The 21153-nt window shown below is 45.1% G+C and overlaps 1 protein-coding gene across 32 annotated transcripts in view; it reads left to right on the forward strand.

The window, feature by feature from the left end:
* The window catches only part of MAGI1 (membrane associated guanylate kinase, WW and PDZ domain containing 1), a 465951-nt gene that overhangs the window by 347918 nt on the left and 96880 nt on the right, over window positions 1-21153 (forward strand). For 18 of the 32 annotated variants that reach the window (XM_060271314.2, XM_060271324.2, XM_088663314.1 and 15 more), the window contains 4 exons: window positions 5188-5394; window positions 9657-9870; window positions 12598-12680; window positions 16973-17008. In XM_060271314.2, the coding sequence (XP_060127297.2) occupies window positions 5188-5394; window positions 9657-9870; window positions 12598-12680; window positions 16973-17008 (540 nt within the window). The remainder of the gene's footprint in view (window positions 1-5187; window positions 5395-9656; window positions 9871-12597; window positions 12681-16972; window positions 17009-21153) is intronic. The other 14 variants (XM_060271317.2, XM_060271306.2, XM_060271322.2 and 11 more) reach the window with 3 other exon arrangements.

Genomic DNA, 21153 nt, shown 5'->3' on the forward strand with positions numbered 1-21153 from the left:
AAATAAATAAAACCACTTTTGCATCCACAGCGAAATGCAAATGCATGTGCAAACCAAGACGATGATTAGATATTGATTGGGCATTTTTATTGGGTTCCCCCCTCCAAGTACAGTGGTACCTCTGGTTACGAACTTAATTCGTTCCGGAGGTCCGTTCTTAACCTGAAACCATTCTTAACCTGAGGTACCACTTGATAGCTAATGGGGCCTCCCGCTCCCGCCGCTGCACGATTTCTGTTCTCATCCCGAGATAAAGTTCTTAACCCGAGGTACTACTTCTAGGTTAGTGAAGTTTGTAACCCAAAGTGTTTGTAACCCGAGGTAACACTGTAGTGCTGTGTTTCCTTGAATGCCTTTTCTCTCCTCCCCCTTCCACTTTTCTTAGCTTTGAATGAGTAGGTCGCCAGACTGCAGGTTGATTTGTTCTACAGTACATGCGCTTTGCTTTGACTGTTCTCCTTATTTGCAGTGGGTGTGTTGTGCTAAATCATAGGGTGGTACTTGTTCTTCGTAAGTGGTTGACTGAGGCAATTTACATTATTAGGAGGTGAAAAGAACAAATGGGATACAATGGAGGAGGCTTTGAAATCAGGGTAGCATTCCCATCGACATTCATCCCATACAACAGGCCTCTGGATCAGCTCAGCATTTTAGCTGCCAGATAGTCACAGTTAGCAAAATAGGAATGTTTCATTTATGAGTGATAGAATTGCCCCCTAGCCAGTTTTACCTGTCCTTGTATCTAGGGGCCATTTATCTTTACCTTTTTACTTTTCCATGCCATTTTAATTTTATGTATTTATTGCTTCCCCCCTCCCCATAAGCTTCCATTTTATCTACCCACCCCCCCTCCCGTAAAAATGAATACCTGAAAAGGGATGGTAATTTTCCTACTCCTGGAGAAAGGAGATAGCCTTTAACAGAGGATGAAGCATGATAACTATTTCACCAGTTAGATGATTATCAAGAAAAAAGAAACCGAATAGATGGCCTCCTAGAAGGTTATCAGAGGTTTGATGTGTATTTCTGCTTGCAGTCAGTGACATAGACACACGGCAGTGAAACATTTGGCATCTGTTTTGACATTTGTGTCTCCACCTTGTTAGAAAACCAAACTTAACCTTTAATTACTGCTGCTGACTGAAGCCAGGTTAACTTTGTCCCCCCCTTTTGAAAAGGGAGCGTACCGCTTATGCTCTTTACACGCTGGTTGGATCCTCATCTGATTTTCCGTGGTGTTGAATTAAGATGTGAAAGGTGATTCTTACATTCCTAAAGAGTGTATGGGGTTACAGGCTGCAGAACTTAAGTGACGACCAAACTGGAACCCAGTACCGAATGTCACAAAAACAGAAGCAGCAGGAACATGTTTCACTGCAAATCAAGCAGTAGGAATTTGTGGGGTAAGCTAGGAATCTTGTATTGGGAGTATTCTAGGTTTCATTTGTTCAACCCAGCCCAGGAATGGGAATCGGGATGTAGACTTCCCAACCTCTTGTTACGTTGCATGCATACCAGTTTGAAAACTTGTTTTGAAATTTGAACAATGAGTGCAGTGGAGGGTACAATGGAGAGGAAATCTCCTGTGGAAAGCTCTCTGCTTTGGATACAAACTCATTTATTGGCTGCAGCTTCAAAGTCCTGTTGAAACATATGGGAGCTGAGCTAGAGCAGCACTAGAGGGATTATGGCAGTTTAGGAGAAGCCTGCTTGGAGATTTTTTTTCAACAGGCTTGTCAGCCTCAGTCTCCTCTATAAAACAGAGCAAAGAAAAGAGCAATGAAGTGTTGGTTCTTTCCTCCCTCCCTCCCTCCCTCCCTCCCTTCCTTCCTTCCTTCCCTCCTCTCTCTCTCTCTCCCCCCCCCCCCCGGTTTTTTGGCTTTATATAGAGCACAGAAATACCTTCTCTAATAAAAAGCGGGTCTGTCATACCTTCCTTATTCCCATTAAGGCTTTTAGTAGAATAAGTTGTTTCCTTGGTATCAATAATGCATGTATTCGAGATGCATTCATTCAAGATTCAAAATGAAGGATGAGTTAAAGGTACTCCTCCTCCTGTGGAGATGAAAACTTTATGCTTCGTTACAGAGATTTGAATGGGGCGCATTGAGATTTGGAATCGTCCTTTAAAAGCAGATTGGGGCCGTTGCCCCACAACCCCCTCCACCCCATGGAAACTTGGAAATAAACTTCCTGCCATGGCCCGAGCCTGGAATTCTGAATTTCTCTAAGATGTTAGAGCCAATGTGGTGTGGAACTGAGCAGAGTGTTGGCCTGGGACCTGGGTTCAAATCTCTGCTATGCCATAACTCTCAAACACTGTATCTTACTTAGCATGGACGAGCTCACATGGTGCTTGTGAGAGTAAACAGGGGGAGTCCTTTATGTCCCCCTAAGCTCATTATAGAAAGGAAAGAAGAAGAATGTAATAAGAACAATGTGTTTACTGATGTTAAAAACACACACCTTATAATACTCCCTAACATTTTCAGAACACTGTGAAACTATTAAAGCAAAAGACAGTCCCTGTTTGCAGGCTCACAAACCAGTGGACACGATACACAAGGAAAAAGGAATGGGAAGAGAAGAGGAAAGAATGCACCAGATACAATCTTATCTTTGTGCTGCAAAACGAAGCTTTCTATCCCAGACTGGACTCCTTTTATATGTGAAAATTACCCGGAGCTGATAGCTTGATTTTGACTTAGTTACACAACTAAGAGGTTAATTCAGAGCTGAAGCAGACCACTGTAGTAGATCTTGTTCACCTAAAACACTGGCAGCAGTAAAATCAGGCAATTTTGCAAATCCTCGCCCGTATCAGGAGATCCCCTTACTCTGTGCTATTCTCAACGTCTTGGATCTGCTAAAGGGTTTTATTGAGACAACTGTAGTCCTTCCAAAGAACGAACCTCTGCTTGTACAGTAGATATTTCTAATAACTTTTAAACCTGACTCTTTAACTCCTCTGTGCTCCTTTAGTCCAGGGTTCAGTGAAGGTGTGTACAAGGAAATCAGGCTTGAACCCATTCCCCTCACATTTTCACCTGGTCTTACATTTTGTACATACGTGGATAGGAATCCTGCAGAAGATTGAACCCCCACTCCATCTCTAACCCAAGCACCCCCCAAACTTTGGCCCTCCAGATCTATTGGACTACAATCCCCACCATCCCTGACTACTGGTCCTGTTAGCTAGGGATCATGGGAGTTGTAGGCCAAAACATCTGGAGGGCCGCAGTTTGGGGATGCCTGCTCTAACCTCATGCTGTCTCACATGAGTTTCATTTCTTTTCTTTTGGGGGGAAACTGCGGCACAGTATCACATCTTCACCAATGTTAGCTTTAAACTAAAGAGTGTGTGGCCAGGATTAAAAGTGTGTGAGCAAACACTGGTTTGCATACATGCCGTATATATAAACCACACCCCTCTTCCTCCCCACCAAAGAATCCTGGGATCTGCAGTTCGTTAAAGGTGCTGAGAATTATAGCTCTGTGAGGGTTAAACTACATTTCCCATGATTCTTTGCAGGGGGAGGACATACTGGTACTTTAAAGGCACAGTGTGAACACAGCCTGAGACTGTGACAAGGATCAGAAAGTAAAACAATATGGAACTGGGATCTTACATATGGATACATGCTGAGTTCCACCCGACATCAGTTGGGGGGGCAGACACCTCATTGTGCGCACATGACGTCACATGTGCAACACACACGTGTTACATGACATGTCTCTGGAGGAGGCTGCAAAGCCTTGTCATCCCTGTTCCCTGAAGGATCTAAGGCAAGCACCCCCAGATGTTTTGGCCTACAACTCCCATGATCCCTAGCTAACAGGACAAGTGGTCGGGGAAGATGGGAATTGTAGTCCAAAACATCTGGAGGGCTGAAGGTTGGGGATGCCTAATCTAAGGCAGTGTTTCTCAACCAGTGTGCCTCCAGATGTTTTGGGACTACAACTCCCATCATTCCTGACCACTGGTCTTGCTAGCTAGGGATGATGGGAGTTGTAGTCCCAAAACATCTGGAGGCACACTGGTTGAGAAACTGATCTAAGGCCACATCCACACCCTGCATTGAAAGCACTCTTACCTGTATTTCACTTTAATAGTCATGGCTTCCCGCAAAGAATCCTGTCATTTGTTAAGGCCCCCTATCACCCCCTCACAGAGTTACAGTTCCCAGAGTGGTTCAATCCCTCTTCCCAGGGACCGGTGGAAATTGTAGGTCCAATGGTGGTCTTAGTTTAAGGATTGGCACCCCGTATGCTTGACTTTGGAGAGCCTGTAAACCTGCTCTGCTGTAGGTTTTGTTTGCAGTGTGTGTGTGTGTGTGTGTGTGTGTGTGTGTGTGTGTGTGTGTGTGGAGCACGCATGTCTGGTGGGTGTGCCTCCAAAAATGTGCGTATCAGGTGCCTTTTGTCCCCATTCTCCCTGACCTAGACAAGCCAAAAGCCTGCCTTGGCAAAGCAGATGCCACGTGTTGCCGTTCCCCTTATCTTTTGGCAAAGTCCCCCCCCCCTTTTTTGGAGAGCACTTTCTTTTAAAAATATTTAAAAAATTGTTTAACTGCTACCCATTGAGGATGTGTATTAAAGCAGGTCATGCTAGTCTTCCATCACTTTTCTGGGTGATGTTAAGAACTGAGTTTTTTTAAAATGTATTTCATGCAGGGCTCACTCTCAATCTGGCGCAGCATTATGTGACTGCTTCCGTCTCTCTCTCTCTCTCTCTCTCTCTCTCTCTCTCTCTCTCTCTCTCTCTCTCTCTCTCTCTGTGTGTGTGTGTGTTTCAAAGCTACTAATTGAAATTCAAATGTAATGAGATGAAGGCTCCCCCCCCCCCCCGGCCACTGCCCCCAATTCACCACAGTCGTCTTTTGTTTTAGTCCTTGTACGCCTGGTGCACCTCAAAAAGGCAGGCTTTGGTTCTTTGGTTTTAAAATTCAAACATGAATAAGTTTCACGGCATCTTTTGAATGCTTTTTCTTTCAGTTGGAGGGCGGGGAGGGGTGCGGGGTGGACAATATTTGTCCCTGTTAGCTAAGAACGAGAAATGGCTTTGATTATGGCGGGTGGAGCTGAGGGGTGGGGGTGGGGGGGTGGGAGAGAAAAGAGAGAAGAAATATTTAATGACACGAAATCTGCAAAAGCAAACAAACATGCAAATGTGTTTCTATTGCCTAGGTAACTACTATGGAACACCCAAGCCTCCCAGCCAACCCCTCAGTGGGAAAGTGAATAATACCGATGCTTTGCAAAACCTCCAGTCCGGCTCCAAGCAGTCGACCCCCAAGCGAACCAAGTCTTACAATGATATGCAAAATGCTGGCATAGTGCATACGGAGAATGAAGAGGAAGATGATGTCCCTGAAATGAACAGTAGCTTTACAGGTAAATTATTTGCTTGCCTTTGTATAGAAGGAGGCGACCAATGGGCGGGGGTGGGGGAAAGAATTGGGATGTGTAAATTGGTGGTTCTTCTCAAGAAAATTCCTGCACATACATATTCACAAAATCTTTAGCATCTGAGGGATGCACAGCTCACCGTTTGTTTGCTGCTTTTCCCCTGCCCCTCAATAAAAGCCTGTAATTATAACTGTTAGGGATTTTCCTATGTTAACAATATACGGTACCTAAATGAGTGTGATCTTAGCAGAACCCATTTCTTTGACTTTGCAGTTAAATGCTTTGAACTGCAGCTTTTGGCAGAGAATGTGACAAGAACTTCAGGTAGCTTGCTTGTGCGATCTCTTGACTTTTTAGCTCTCAGATGGGCTAAAAATAGCAATCGGAAGTTGGCGCCTAGCTGAAACGGCTGTGTTTTTCTCATCCCCGCTAGTATATTCCTTTATCAGTCGAGGAACCTGTTGCAAGAATCAGATGACTTCTTCAGATCTGTTACTTTGAGAGTTAGATATTAAAAATATCCTGCCATTGATTAAATAAAGGGCAAAATATTTAGGAGATCTGCAGGGTCTTATGATCCTAAGCACACATCTTTGGAAACGAGTACCACAGAAAGCAGTGGGATTTCTGAGTGAACATGGTTTGAACCAGAATGTATGTTTAATTGATTGCGGTCTCATTAAACAGGGCTTGAATTTTCATTTGGAATTTTATGCAGCTACAAACACGCAAGAGCTGTTTGACACCTAGGGAGGTGGTGGACTCTCCTTCCTTGAAGAGTTTTAAGCAGAAGTTGGGTGGCTCTCTGTCATGTGTGTTTTAGTTGAGATTCCTGCATTGCAGGGGGTTGGACTAGATGACCCTCAGGATCCCTTCCAACACTACGATCCTGTGATTCTATTAATCTAATGCAGTAGCAGCAAGACTGGAGGAGGAGTGCAGTGGCCCTGATCTTCATTTTGGGAACTTGCACATCTGCTTGTTTGCAAGAAGCAACTTTGCCATAGGCTGCATTCAGATGTAATAGTAAACTACTGTTTTGCATTATGATAATGAGCCTAGTCCCTTCCTCGGTTGATGTACGCCCCCCCATCTTTACTTTAGCACAGGCATCCCCAAACTTTGGCCCTCCAGATGTTTTGGACTATAATTCCCATCTTCCCCAACCACTGGTCCTGTTAGCTAGGGATCATGGGAGTTGTAGGCCAAAACATCTGGAGGGCCGCAGTTTGAGGATGCCAGGTCTAGCACAACCATATGGAGAAGGAAGTTGCTGCTTCTGATTTAAATTAACCACAGCTTGCTATGTAATCTGAACCCTAAACTGTGGTTAATCTTAACTCTGGATAATTAAAGCTAAACTATGTTTTAGCATTAGACCTGAACCAACCCATACTCAGGAATTGTGTGTTAAGAATCTTCTGCTGTTTGGAAAGAGCTATTTTGTTGCCTATTTATGAATTTGCAAACTAAACAACTCTATGTAGTTTACAAAACCTCATTAACAATAATGCACATCATTTCAACATATTCTGTTACATGAAAACTTAAATAATATACACAATGCCAAAAAAATAATGACATGCGCAACTCGGTATCTCAAAGCCAAGCAGTCCAAATATTCCTGAAATAAGTCCATGGGCCTTTTCATTGACGGAAGCACCCACTGTGCCAGATTGAGAATGAGCCCTGCATGAAATAAATAAATAAAAACTATTGCATGAAATCTTAAGCAGTGCTTTTTTATGGGGTACGCAGGGGTATGCCTATCCCTAAACATTTTGTGAATCTAAGTTTGGCCTCATTGAGGGGCAGTATTTCAATATGAGTAGGAAAAGAGCACCCCTAAACATTTTTAAAGGGAAAAAAGGCATAGAAATTGAAATCCAGGTATCTTGTATTTCTCGCATGGACTTATTTCAGAAATATTTGGACTGCTTGGCTTTGAGATACTGAGTTTATGCATGTCATTCTTATTTTGGCATTGCATATATACTTTAATATTTCATGTAATCGAAGGTGTTAAAATGAAGTGCATTATTGTTAATGAATTTTTGTAAACGACATACAGAGTTGTTTACTTTGTGATTTATTTCTGTATTCCTTGGGCATGTTTATGAAATTAAGCATTTGTAAAAACAATAACTCCTCTGAGTCAGCTGGTTGAAAACTCTGGGTTTTTATTGGCATAAACAAACTCCTTTGTTTTGAAGGTCTAACTTGTCCTCATTCATTTGTCCGTGACCATACCACCAGTGGTGTTGCTTCCATCCCTTATAAAACTACTTACTTATTAATGTATTATATTGACTTTCAGTTGGAGCTTGTGGGTGGAATCCAACATCATGCCAGGTCGAGTGTTCCATCTGTGCAGCGTAACTGCTTGCCAGACAGAACAATCCTCCCTCCTCTTCCCTTGCATGATGTTCTAAGGGTTTTCCTGATGCCACCAGAGCTTATTTTGCATGGAGAAGAAAGGGGAAGCCCCATTACATGAGTAGAAGACCTTTCAGGTGGCTTCTGAGATTTGTTAGATGAATCCCTTTCTGTATTTGCAAATTCTATGGGCATTTTATACTGACTTTCAGGGCGAGCTTGTTTTCCTAAACGCCGTATGGAATTTGGAAGATCAGCTCACCTAATAATTTTGCAGTTACAAAGGCACATTTTTTCATCCCCCCAAATGCAGCAAACCCAGGCGTTTTATGTGCCAACTGTGTTGAAATGCTGCCCTGTATCAAGAACTTCCTGCTTGTAGGCAGGATGCCAAAGAGAAACTGGTATAGTTTTAACATTCCTGACGTACTGCTTCATAGGGGGAAGCTCTGGCCTGCATTCAGAAGTGGTACAATCCTAGAATGAAGTTGTGGGTGTGGTGTGGCTTGCAGGAATGAGCCAGGTTTGGTCCACTGAAATGGCCATTGGTTTTGCATGGAGCAGTTTCGCATAAGATTTTCACAAAACGCTAAACTCAGATGATACGGCATAGTGGAAAGCTAGGGTTCTGAAAATGAGTCTCTTACTCCCAGACTGTGGCTAATGTTACATTTGGTCAATGTGCATCTTTCTGCTTACGTCTTAAGATGCATATCAGCATAGCTGTAGAACGATTAAATGTGTATCTCATCTGCGGGTTGGTCAAGTAGCCCTGGGTGCTAGTCAGTCAGATAGGCCACTTGGTATTAAAACCTGATCTTTCCAATGTGACGTGCTTCCATTTCTAACCTTCCCCCACCTTTCGCAATATTCCTGTATGGTTTGGAACAGGGGTCCCCAAACTACGGCCCCCGGGCCGGATGCGGCCCAATCGGCCTTCCAATCCGGCCCGCGACGACCCCCGCTGCCGCCGCCCGCTCTCACGGCGCGCGGCGCAGCGCCGATCTAAAAAATCGGCAAAGAATCGCCGAAAATCCTTTGTGCGCATGCGTACGGGCCTCTCCCGACCCGGAAGAGGTCATTTCTGGTGCACTTCCGGGTCGGGGGAGGCCCATACGCATGCGCACAAGCGATTTTCGGCGATTTTTTTCCGCCCGTGTGCGCATGCGCACGGGCGCGCACTCCCCCGCCCTCCGGCCCGCTGCGCGCGCACTCCCCTGCCCTCCGGCCCACCGCGCGGTCGGCGCGGCGGGCACCGGCCCGCCGCGCGGTAAGTCTGGGGACCCCTGGTTTGGAACAACCCAGTAAGAAATATGGATTAAAATACAGTGGTACCTCTACTTACGAATGTTTCTACTTACGAACGGAGCTCCGTCCGCCATCTTGGATGCGGTTTAGATAGGATTTTTTCTACTTATGAATTTTTAGATAGGGTTACTTCGATTTACGAATTTTTTCTCCCAATGCATTCCTATGGGATTCGACTTACAAATTTTTTCTACTTACAAATGTGTGTTCGGAACGCATTAAATTCATAAGTAGAGTTACCACTGTAAATAAAACAGACAAGGGTGAAAACATCAGGACAAGACAGGTATATAGTTACAAACTATACCGTAATTATATGCCTCCATTTCTGAATGGTCTAATAGTCTTTGTTACTCACTAGTTACTTAAGAAACAGCCCCAGCTTGGTGGATCCAGCTTGCATGCTTGTTGTTTTTTAACGAAATGTCTCAAACGATTATGGAAGGAAGCAGGGTGAAAATAGTAATGTACCATTGACTAATAATCACGATGTCTAATTCTCTCTCTCTCTCTCTCTCTGTGTGTGTGTGTGTGTGTGTGTGTGTGTGTGTCCCCTTCTGCAGCAGACTCTGGTGAACAAGACGAGCACAATACACACAGCACAAGAGACTCGGCTCCCCCATCTGTGAATAATAGCAGCATCACCACTGTTCCCACCACGGAACCTTCTCAGAAGCTCCCTCAATACCTACCTCCTTGTGCAGAGGAAAACTTGGGTCCTCTGCCTGAAAACTGGGAGATGGCCTATACAGAAAATGGAGAAGTCTACTTTATAGAGTAAAGAGATCATTTTCTTGTGTGTTCTTTGAACTTGCAGATAAACAAGAGAGGGGTTGAATTGTTGCACCATTTTTTAGGCCGAACTAGACGCAGTGCCTTTGGGGCTTTCTTCTTCTGGTTGGTGGTGGTGCTGGAAGTGGCCGGGAGTTAGGCAAAGGACGGCCAAGGGCTGCTTTCCTCCTGGGGACTGCAGGTTCCCCTCACTTGCGACTTAGAAGGGCATTGCACTGAATGCCATGCTACTAACCCCCACGCATTGAAGTGCAGTTTAACCGTAACTCATTCGCGCTTATTCTGAAAACAAAAGCATAATTGTTGAGAAATTTATTTGGAAAACACTATTGTCTGCAGCAATCAAACTGTTTTGCCAAACAAACCAGAAGCTAAGTGAGCCCCTGTTAAATTCTCTGGCAGGTCAAAGCATCAACAGTTTGGCAGTAGAGGGTAATGCATTGCACTTCTCAAAAGTTAGTCGTCATTTCCCTCAATAGTAGACAAATCATAGTGTGACAAGCTAGAAAGTTGGCTTCTCATTCATCACAAGGCCCAGGACCTTGTGAAGTTCTGCCACCGTTTGTCTTAGAAGCATCTTGTTTTCTCACTTCTGAAGGCTATCCAAATACTGTATAAAAATCCCTTTATCCCCTTGGGACATAAAATGTTTTACACCTTGGCAGACCCCTTTTACTCCATTATTGTTAATTTGACTTGCTTGCTGGACTTCTATGCCCTGGTTTACCAGTTAGAGATTAATTGCCCTGGAGTGCACAAAAGAATTAAATCGTTGTTGTTTTTTGCTTTCTGTATTGCGAGGGTGGGTAAAGTAGTGTGTGAAACAGCGACCTTCCACTCCAGCTTTCATATCGCCAATAATCTATAGCAGGGATTGTGAAGCCCATCCTTTGAGAACAGGTCTGCTGCTTAGTAGTGAAGTCTTCAAAAGTACATGCCCCACATCATTTCAGAGGAGGGTTAGGTCGTGTTGCAAACCCCCTTTGAGACTTGTGGAAGGAACTGTGCCATGCTATTTAAAGTGATACTGGAACAGGAATGCTATGTAGTTCCCTGTTTGTCAGCGGAGGCCATGTTTGAGCCATCGGGGTTGCTGAAAGGAAAGGAGGTGAATGAGGTTTCCACTGCAAGAATTAAGCCTTTAGATGTGACAGAAAGGTGAACAGGCGGATTGGTGGGGGGGGGGGGGAGGGCAGTGACATAGGAAGCAGGTTACGGTGGGTGCAGGCCACCCCAGGTGTCATCACTGAGGGGGGGTGACAAAATGGCAAAAATATCTGTGTGCTGACAAGCTGGAACGTGTCCAGAGGAGGGCAACCAAAATGGTCAAAGGCCTGGAAACGATGCCTTATGAGGAACGGTTTAGGGAGCTGGATATGTTTAGCCTGGAGAAGGGAAGGTTAAGGGGTGATATGATAGCCATGTTCAAATATATAAAAGGATGTCATATGGAAGAGGGTGAAAGGTTGTTTTCTGCTGCTCCAGAGAAGCAGACACAGAGCAATGGATTCAAGCTACAAGAAAGAAGATTCCACCTAAACATTAGGAGGAACTTCCTGACAGTAAGAGCTGTTCGACAGTGGAATTTGCTGCCAAGGAGTGTGGTGGAGTCTCCTTCTTTGGAGGTCTTTAAGCGGAGGCTTGACAGGCATATGTCAGGAATGCTTTGGTGGTGTTTCCTGCTTGGCAGGGGGTTGGACTGGATGGCCCTTGTGGTCTCTTCCAACTCTATGATTCTATAAAATGGCCTCACATCACTTTTTTAAAATAAAACAGCAACTCCCGCACCTACCACACACCCCTTCCTACGCCACTGGTAGCTAGGTGAGGCAGGGGGGCCCTGCAGCGTGCCTGAGCCTCACATCTTTCCTAAGGGGGAGGCGGCAGGCGGGTTGCCTGCAAGCTCCGCACTGCTTTTTCGAGCAGCGCGGGGCTTGCTCCTGCCCACCACCTCAGCCACCCTACAGCTGAGGGAGATGTTGTGGAGAGGGTCCACGCAACGTGCCCTGCCTTGGCTCATCTCGTCCCCATGGGCAGCTCGCCCCTCCCCCAGCTGCAGGACGCGTGCGCTGCACTGGGCACCAGAGTGGCTAGCTACACTGCTGGGGTAGGGGGAGCAGGATCATTGAAGGGCCGGGTTTGCATCTGGCCTATCATACTGTGCCATCCAGCTCAGAGGATGTGCACATTGCTAGCTCTGGTCCTGGCACTTTTCAATAACGTAGTACTGCCTTATCAGTGTAAAAGGCATCCCTTTAACCCGACCTGCATATTAGAGCTCGGATGGATCGTGAGACTCTTAATCTCAAGGTTGTGGGTTCGAGTCCCACGTTGGGCAAAAGATTTCTGCATTGCAGGGGGGTTGAACTGGTCCCTTCCAACTCTACAATTCTAACTCATCGCTTAGCAATTGTCAAGTTGTCTGTAGGGGGAAAGATTTGCCCCAGATCATTCAGGAACAGTCTATGAGGGTGGGCCAAATGGGCCGACCACCATTGCATCTTCATATATCGTTTCCTTTTTCTCCATGTATTTTCAGAGACTAGACCGGAAGCCATGTCTTAGAAAGTTTAATTTTTATGCTCCATTCTAAATGAAAATAGATTTAGCTCAGATGAGTCAAAGGGGTGGCCACAGGCTATTTTTCTGTCACTGATACTTTATTTTTAACAAAGGTCTCTCTTCCTTTTTTTCTTTTATTTTGGTTTGCAGCCATAACACTAAAACGACGTCTTGGCTAGACCCACGGTGCCTGAACAAACAGCAAAAGCCTCTAGAAGAATGTGAAGATGACGGTAAGGGAGTAAACGCTGAAATTAAATCTGGAAAACAACTTAAGGTTGCAAAAGAATGAGCGGAACCGGATTCTCCTCTCAAAATCACACAGCTGGTTCAGTGGGGCCCAGATTTGTATCATAATGCAGGTGGGGGTGCTAAACTATATCCTTGGTACAGATTTCCCTTGATGGGTATGTGCTATGTGTGCCAGAAGCATTTTTAAATGGCAACATGCAGGACAGAATCTTCCTTAAGTTCTAGGTGGCATTATTTTTGTATATCACCTCAGCTATAGAATACTGGCCTCTATAGAGACTCTGAAGGTGGACTTAGCTGCAATGGCATTAGCAGAAGAAGCATCCTAAGGACCTAAGCAATGGTCCAATTCAGCGAGCTCAGCTTGCTGTTTTTCCTTGGAGGTTTTTAAGCAGAGGTTTCATAGAAGCATAGAAGAGTTGGAAGAAACCACAAGGGCCATCCAGTTTCCTGCCGAGCAGGAAACACCATCAAAGCATTCTTGACATATGGCTGTCAAGCCTCTGCTTAAAGACCTCCAAAGAAGGAGACTCCACCACACTCCTTGGTAGCAAATTCCACTGCCAAACAGCTCTTACTGTCAGGAAGTTCTTCCTAATGTTTTGGTTGGATGGCCATTTGTCATGGATGATTTAGCGGAGATTCCTGCATTGCAGGGGGTTGGTCTAAATGACCCTTGGGTCCCTTCCAACTCTAAGATTCTATGGTTCCATGATTTTTCAACTATAATCACTTTGCAGCTTTTCTGAGCTGGTTATTATTACTTTTTTTAAAAGAAGCAGCAGCAGCTAAAATCATAGCTACAATTCTCCTGCTTTTGAAAATTACTCCCTGGTGAAGCCACTGAGGAAGGAAAAAAAAGGAAAAGACAATTTAATTCCATCCTTGTAGAATCCTACAATTAGTCTTGCGTCACAGTGTATGGGATCTTGTAGCTTCATTACTTCATTTTGATCCAATGGTCATTATTGCTTATCTTAGTGAAAATAAAAGGTGTGTGTGTATATATATATGTCACTCCATTTTTGCAGTGTTATTTCCCAGCAGTTATTGAAGTAATAAATCAGATTTGATATTTGCACCCCTTGAGACGCTCAGGATGCCAGCCAGTTTCCAACTCAAGAGACCCGGCTACTTTAATTTAACTTGGGAGAAGAAAATGGGGTATGTGACAGCAATTTAAAAAAACAACCAACAGGTAGAAAGCTGAGGGGAGAGAAAATGAAAATGGAAGGGGCAGCAACACATGCCTAATTCTTAAGTTCATTTTAAAACAAAATGAAACAAAATAGTTAAACGCCCTCAACATAACTTGTAGGTCAAATTGCTATGCGTTAGGACCAGTGGCGGAGCTTCATGCTTCAGCACCGGGGGGCGGAGAGCAGTCGGGGGCGGGGCTGGCACACGTCCTGGGGGCGTGGCATTCCATCTCTGGGGGTGTGGCTCCCAGTGTGGGCGGGGGGGCATCCGCGATGGCACCCCACCAGGATTGCACTGCCGGAGGCTGTGCGCTCCCCCCGCATTCCTTCCTCCGCCAGTGGTTAGAACCAAACTAGAGGTAATGGTGGCAGGCAGTTATTCATACACTTCCTCATCCATATATGTCAGGTATTAAGGCAGAGCTAGGGCAAAAGTGACCTGGGAGAGGTAAGGTGATGAAGGCTCAACTGCATGCCCCACTGGAGCTTAAAATTAGACCCTTACAACCAGGGCTGGCCCAAGACATTTTGGCACCTGAGATGCACCCCAAAATGGTGTCCCCGGGGAAGAAGGGATCAGGGAAGATAGACATGAGGAACAAGTGGAAGGTGGGGAGAAAGAGCAACACGGACCGCTGCCTGAGGCATTCTCCTCAACTTGCCTTATGGTCCTGCTCTCAGCCCTATTTATACATAACTCCGGCAGGCTCCTGAACAAGCAGAAATGCTGCTGCTGCTGCTGCTGCTGCTGCTGCTGCTGCTGCTGCTGCTGCTGCTGCTGCTGCTGCTGCTGCTCTGACATCTCGCCTGGCCCTTACCTAATTGATGCATTAGCAGTTCCTCAGAAGCTAGCAATCACAATTTTTTTTTAAAAAAAATGTTTCCAAAATGGCTTTTTAAGAAGCATTTCCATGATACCGAAATTTGCATTACGCCAGCCTGTGTGTGGGAGGTGCCCCTCCAAATAACGCACTCCCCACATTGCCCTACGCTAAATAGTTTCTTTAACCCCAGCCTCCAGACCACATTTTTATGAGAAGCCTCAAGGCTGCAGCCCTGTGCTCCCTTCCCTCGGAGCAAGTCCTGCTGAACTCAGTTGGGCTTACCTCGGCATTGATGCCTCCTGTCCTCTGGCACAAATCGGCCATTCCCATTTCAAAACAAGGGAGCCAAATAGGTGTCGAACTCCAGCAAATAGGCATAATCAATATATCCCACTATTATAATTTTTAACGAGTAGACGTGTGATTGTACGGCAACTCCTTTATTCAGCAAATTTACTTTCTGCAGCCTATTGGATAGTGAACGAATACATGCACCGGCAGGGGGTATAAATGTCAAAATCCTTAACCGTTACTTTATTTTGCTGTGCACCGTGATTTTCTTCTTTTTAAATTGTGAAGGATGTCCTGTGGAGCAAATGAAGGGAAATCCTTTTTTAAATTATTATTATTATTTCCAACTTTGAGTATGGTAATGTGACCTCAGTGAAATAACATGGGTAACTTTGCATGGTTTACGCATATGAGTATATAAAGAGATGATTGTGCTTTATATCGAATCGGGCCCAGTAGTTCAGCCTTTGCAAATCTGGTGACCTGCTGATGTCTTGGACTGCAACCTGTGCTGACTGGGGCTGATGGGAATTGTTGTCCAAAACACCTGCGGGGCAACAGGTTGGTGAATCCTGCAATAGTTCAACTAGTCCACTGTGGTCTCCTCTGACTGACCCTGGTTCTCACTGGTCTTTTCCAGTGATGCTCCTTGAGATCTTTGAGCTAGATGTGCCAGGAATTTGCTCTGGGGTGTTACACATGAAAACGTACGTTCTTTGGGCCCTCCACACAACTTGGGCAAGTGTTTAAAAATCACGCGGTTCATTTTTGCAGGTATAACCATTAGAAAAATATATAACTGGACACAATTTTTGGATGCATTCGCTGTCTGTCATATGGCAGCTATTTATTACCAATTTTGAACTAATCTAACCACAAAATACAAATCTGGAACAATTAACCATCTTTTTACGTTGACGTATCTCATGTTTGGAGAAATTCTGAGATTATCTGGCTGACTCGTGCTAAACCGAATCCATTATTCTTTTATCAGTCATTTGCTTGCAAGTTTTATCATCTTTCATTTGCTGGCTGCAATTTTGTTTCTTGACAAAATGACATCCCCAGTCATTCATAACATTGTTAGCAGATGGAAATGGTATGCAATAAGTAAATGGGTGATTAAATTACGCTTTATTTAATAGAAGCTCTCTGCAAGTGGTTGTCCCTTAATGCAACCATAAAGTATAAAGTAGGACTTTATACTTGAGGCATGTAGTTTCTAGAGTAGGACCAAAGTCCAATATGCAGCAATCAACACGTATATTGAACTCTTGAAGCACACCTGAATAACCAGCTTAATATTATCCAATTATTTGGCTTTGAAAAGGTAGCTGGATGGGTTCACCAACCTACGAGCATGGGCCCTGAGCAGTCTCCATTCTAATGGGGTTCTGCTCTTCTTTAAGAACAAGCTAAACTGGACTGGGGTTTAGTTGTTAATTATTTTGGGACAAAAAAAGTAATTTAGATATTGTAATAGTTGAAGGTACACCAACTTTCCTTTTGAGGCTCAAATTCCTTGCATGTGCAAGGGCTCCGAGTTAAGCACTGGAGCTCTACCTACTCACAAGGACTTTCCAAAAGGGATATGCAGGCAGAGTCACCTTAGACTTTCCACCATTCACAAAAATGAATGGGAAGCCCAAGTTCTAGATTTGGCAAATTAAACTGACAAGCCCAGACGGCCCCCATTCAGCCGGGGGGTGGGGGGGAAGAGAGCAGATCCATGTTGTTAGCCTTTTGGAATGCAAAAAGATATATATTTTCAGTATTATTGTCAGTAGCCACAGTGTCCCTCCTGACTAAGGTGCTGTGGCGTATGGGTTTGGGCTAGGTTGTTACAAAACCTGGTGTTGGTTCTGCTGTATACTGGAAGGAATTTCTTGCTTGGTGCTGGTGTCTGAATTTTTCTTTTAATTTTTTTCTATCTCACTTACTGCTCTTCCTTTGGAGAAGAAGGGGTACACACGGAGGAACTGGACAGTGAACTAGGTAAATCATCCATCTATCATTTTTTGCACCGTTGGTTGGACTGCACCGTTAACTGCTTTAACATCCTTTTCTTTGTATCACTTTTTTCTTCTTTTAATTTCAAGAAAGATCTAACATAGTAGTATCCAAAAGTGTTTTCTTTTCTTTGTTTGTTTGCTTGTTTTTGCTTAAGCATGCCATTTTCAGGCAGGGTTGTTGCTGTCCAGTAGATTTGTGGAGCCGTCAACCCTTTCCCCCCCCCTACATGACTCTGGGTCAAATCCGGCTAAGTCATTGGGCAAGCAGAATGACTTCAGCTCGCACAATGTAAACTTCTCTGCCCTCTTCTGTTTCTGCAAACCCCCTCACCCTGCCCCAAATCTGCTCTGTATTGTTGGTGGGAAACCCCAGAGCAGTTGGCGTTGTGTATGTGCAGGGAGATGGAAGCTCCAGTGCAGAAACGGGAGTCATTCCACTCACTTCATGACTCAGTTGGATACAACTCATTGTTTGAAAGTATTTCTGTGCTACGGGACACGTGTATATGCTTCTCATTAATGCTAACTACTATTGCTATTATATTTAGTTCACATTTGAAGTTGGGTACTTGATTTGCGAATCTAACATAATCTGCCATAATCATGTCGGGTCCAGTGCTTGCATTCAGATTGCTTTCTGCCATCACTCAACTTTGTATTATGCCCTTTCTTGCACCCACCCTTTTGGGAGGGGGATATCTGTGGTTCCACGCGGCCTAAACTGCACCTGAAACTGCCAGAACTCTGTATATTTCATCAAGCTTGCAAGGGCCTAGGACCCTCGTACCTATGGGACCGCCTCTTGCGGAGGACCTTAAGGTCCAGGGCCATCTCGAGCAGGTCGGGCGCCCTGGCGCTGAAGCGTGGAGATCGCTCCGGCGCCCTCGCAGCGCGCAGCATTGCTTCCGTGCGGCTTCGTCGCGCAGCGCCCCCCCCTGCTGGCCCGGCACCCTGGCGCCCCGCGCCACCGGGAGTGCACCTAGAGCCGGGCCTGTTAAGGTCCATAAATAGCAACACCCTAGAGGTCCCGGGCCCCAAGGAAGTCAGATTAGCCTCAACCAGAGCCAGGGACTTTTCAACACTGGCTCCGGCCTGTTGGAATAATAATAATAATAATAATAATAATAATAATAATAATAATAATAATAATAATTTGTTATTTATACCCCGCCCATCTGGCTGGGTTTCCCCAGCCACTCTGGGCGGCTTCCAACAGAAAAATGAAATAAAATAATCTATTAAACATTAAAAAACCTCCCTAAACAGGGCCACCTTCAGATGTCCGCCCTCTGATTCTACGCTATGTCTCACGAGACCAGGGCCCTGTGGGATCTGATTTCTTTCCGCAGGGCCTGTAATACAGTTGTTCCGCCTGGCCTTTGGCCTGGAACCAACTTGATCCCCTCCCCCTTTTTCCTTTTTCCTTCTGTGATGGAACTCATATTTGGGGACTTCCCTGGCTTTTTCTGGCCTACGTAGGACAAGTCTGGATAGTTGGCCTAGTGAAGATTTGACATTTTCCTCCCCAAACAGTTTTTGATTTGAGTTTCTATTGAAATGAGGCTGCATTTTAATGTTGTATTTAATCTTGTTTTTAAGCTGTATTTTAATCAATTGTTTTATATCCTGTGTTAGCCGCCCTGAGCCCAGTCTTGCCTGGGGAGGGCAGGGTATATACTATCATCATCATCATCATCATCATTATTAGCATTGGGAATTAAGAATACAGAACCGATTCCAGAAATTAGACAGAATCTGGATTACAAGCCTGGTTCTATTTTCAGGGCATGGCCATTTCTAACCCTGACGAGCTAGACTAGATCTGCAGCTGGCATGGTTATGATGCTATCATTGAATCTCCGAAACCATCAGGAAATTATATCTTATTGCTTCACCCCCTATCCACTATTAGACACTCGATTGCGTTTGGATGTAATGATGGCTGCAAACCATAGTTAGGGAGGTTTGTTTGTGAATGAGTTGTGTGCGCTTCCCAAGCAGGCTCCGCTTTGTACTCTGAGTGGTGAAAACAAACCATGGTGTGGCTGGGTAGCACCTGCAGCTGAACCAGTGCTTGCAGTTTGTTCGAGATGGCCTGTGGTTTGCTTCCCTACTCAAGCAAGGGAGGAGCAGAGAGTTGAGGGCAGCATCACACACCTCCTTCACATACTTGATTTGCCTAACTATGGAGGTGGCCAGCGGTTTGTCCAAACAGCTCTCTCTGAAGTCTCATTGTTGTACACTGCATCCGTTTACTGTACAACAGATAGTCCTTTACTGATACAGCAGCCACGAGTGTAGCTTTTCTTTAAAACATATTAGGAAATATGGTTGTCCTACAGCATGTTATCGCCCTTTCAAAACGTAGCTCAGCAGCTGCAGTGTGTGAAATGGTAGGCTGCGCGCTGTGCAGTGCCTTAGTATTCAGGCACGTGTGTGTGTGTGTGTGTGTGTGTTCGTGTTCCAAGGATAAAATGCATGCAGTCCCACTTAGAGAATGAAATTTTACAGAATCCGAGGAGGAAGCTGATCCCTTAAGAGGGACAGCATTGGTAACTTACCCTAACAAAATGTTAACAAGGGAAATATAAATAGAGCAAAATAGTGATACACTTAGGACAGGTACCCTAAAAGAGGAGCTGCCTCTGGCAAATGGGGTTATAGGATGGTATTCAACAAAGTTCTCTTTTTTTTCTCAGAGTAGAAGCATTCAAATCAATAAACGTGTACACTCAATAAACAGATGTACTCTGCGTAAAACAGAAGTTTTAGAGATTTGGGATACAATGCAACGTTGCACTTTTATAAATGTTCCATCTGCACAAACCTATCTGCATATCAAGCCTATCCGCCTGCCAGATGGAGCAATCCCCCTGCTGTTCTGAGGGGTTCTCCCACCCCACCCACCCTGAGCCAGTTTCAGGGGGAGCAGAGGCGGAGAAAGCCCCTTTGCACAGGTGGAAAACCCCTTGCGCAGATCTTCTACTCACAGGATTTGTTAGGTGCGTCCCGCCCTTTGACTTGTTCATCCCCCACTTGTGGGTGTTCTGTTTGCTGTTGATATTCATTGGGCCTTGTACTTCATGAACAATTCTTCTTCTGTACTCTGAGCAGCAGGCCTGCTTTGCAGCCTGAGCCCTGGTGTTTGAAGCGCTAAACTTTATGAAAGGTGAAAGAGACGGTTCACGTTTCCAAACGCTCTAGGACAAATGTTGGAGAGCTGCAGCTGGTCCGTGGCTCTCGGGCAGCTCAGCTGTGTGTCTCTGACTATTTGGAGCTTGTACTACTTTATCGTTCACTCATTTGTTATTGTGAGGGACAGGGGATATCGCGAAGTCCCTCCCCTCCTGAGTTCAAGCCCATCCCCGAGCACAGGGGAAAGCAGAGAGAGTTCCGATTCCAGTGGGGAAGCAGGAAGTTGTGTCCGAGGCTCAGGCAAGGTAGCGGAGCCAGGGTCCCAGGTGGGACAGGAAGGGGCAAATAAGGGGGGGAGACCCATCCCCCCAACTCCGGAATTGCGCAGAAAGCGGAGAGGAAAGAGGATGGGTCTACCCAGGCTTTTGTGTTGGAGAAAGACGCGCCAAAAGCCATTCGGAGGTTCTGAACCCGACTGAACACATAGCTCCGTGTAAATAGCAATGACTTCAGCACTGTAAATACGCAGCACCAATAAAAGAATAAAATGCAGAGCTGTGTAGAGTCGTTACTCTGAAGTAGCCCGCTCCGGCCACTGTGACAGTTATATTTCTAAATATACATCCCAAAGGGATCTCATGGTGCTGTGCAGCAAGTAGTAAATACTGTAACACGGCATATATATTAAAAACCACATACCTTAACGCAGCGGTAGGCAACCTAAGGCCTGGGGGCCGGATGCGGCCCAGTGGCCTTCTCAATCCAGCCCGTGGACAGTCCGGGAATCAGCGTGTTTTTATATGAGTAGAATGTGTCCTTTTATTTAAAATGCATCTCTGGGTTATTTGTGGGGCCTGCCTGGTGTTTTTACACGGGTAGAATGTGTGCTTTTATTTAAAATGCATCTCTGGGTTATTGTGGGACATATGAATTTGTTCGTTCGCCCCCCCCCCCCAAAAAATATAATAGTCCAGCCCCCCACATGGTTTGAGG

This window comes from Zootoca vivipara, chromosome 2 (genome assembly GCF_965207765.1).
Source record: "Zootoca vivipara chromosome 2, rZooViv2.hap1.1, whole genome shotgun sequence".
NCBI classification, from domain to species: domain Eukaryota; kingdom Metazoa; phylum Chordata; class Lepidosauria; order Squamata; family Lacertidae; genus Zootoca; species Zootoca vivipara.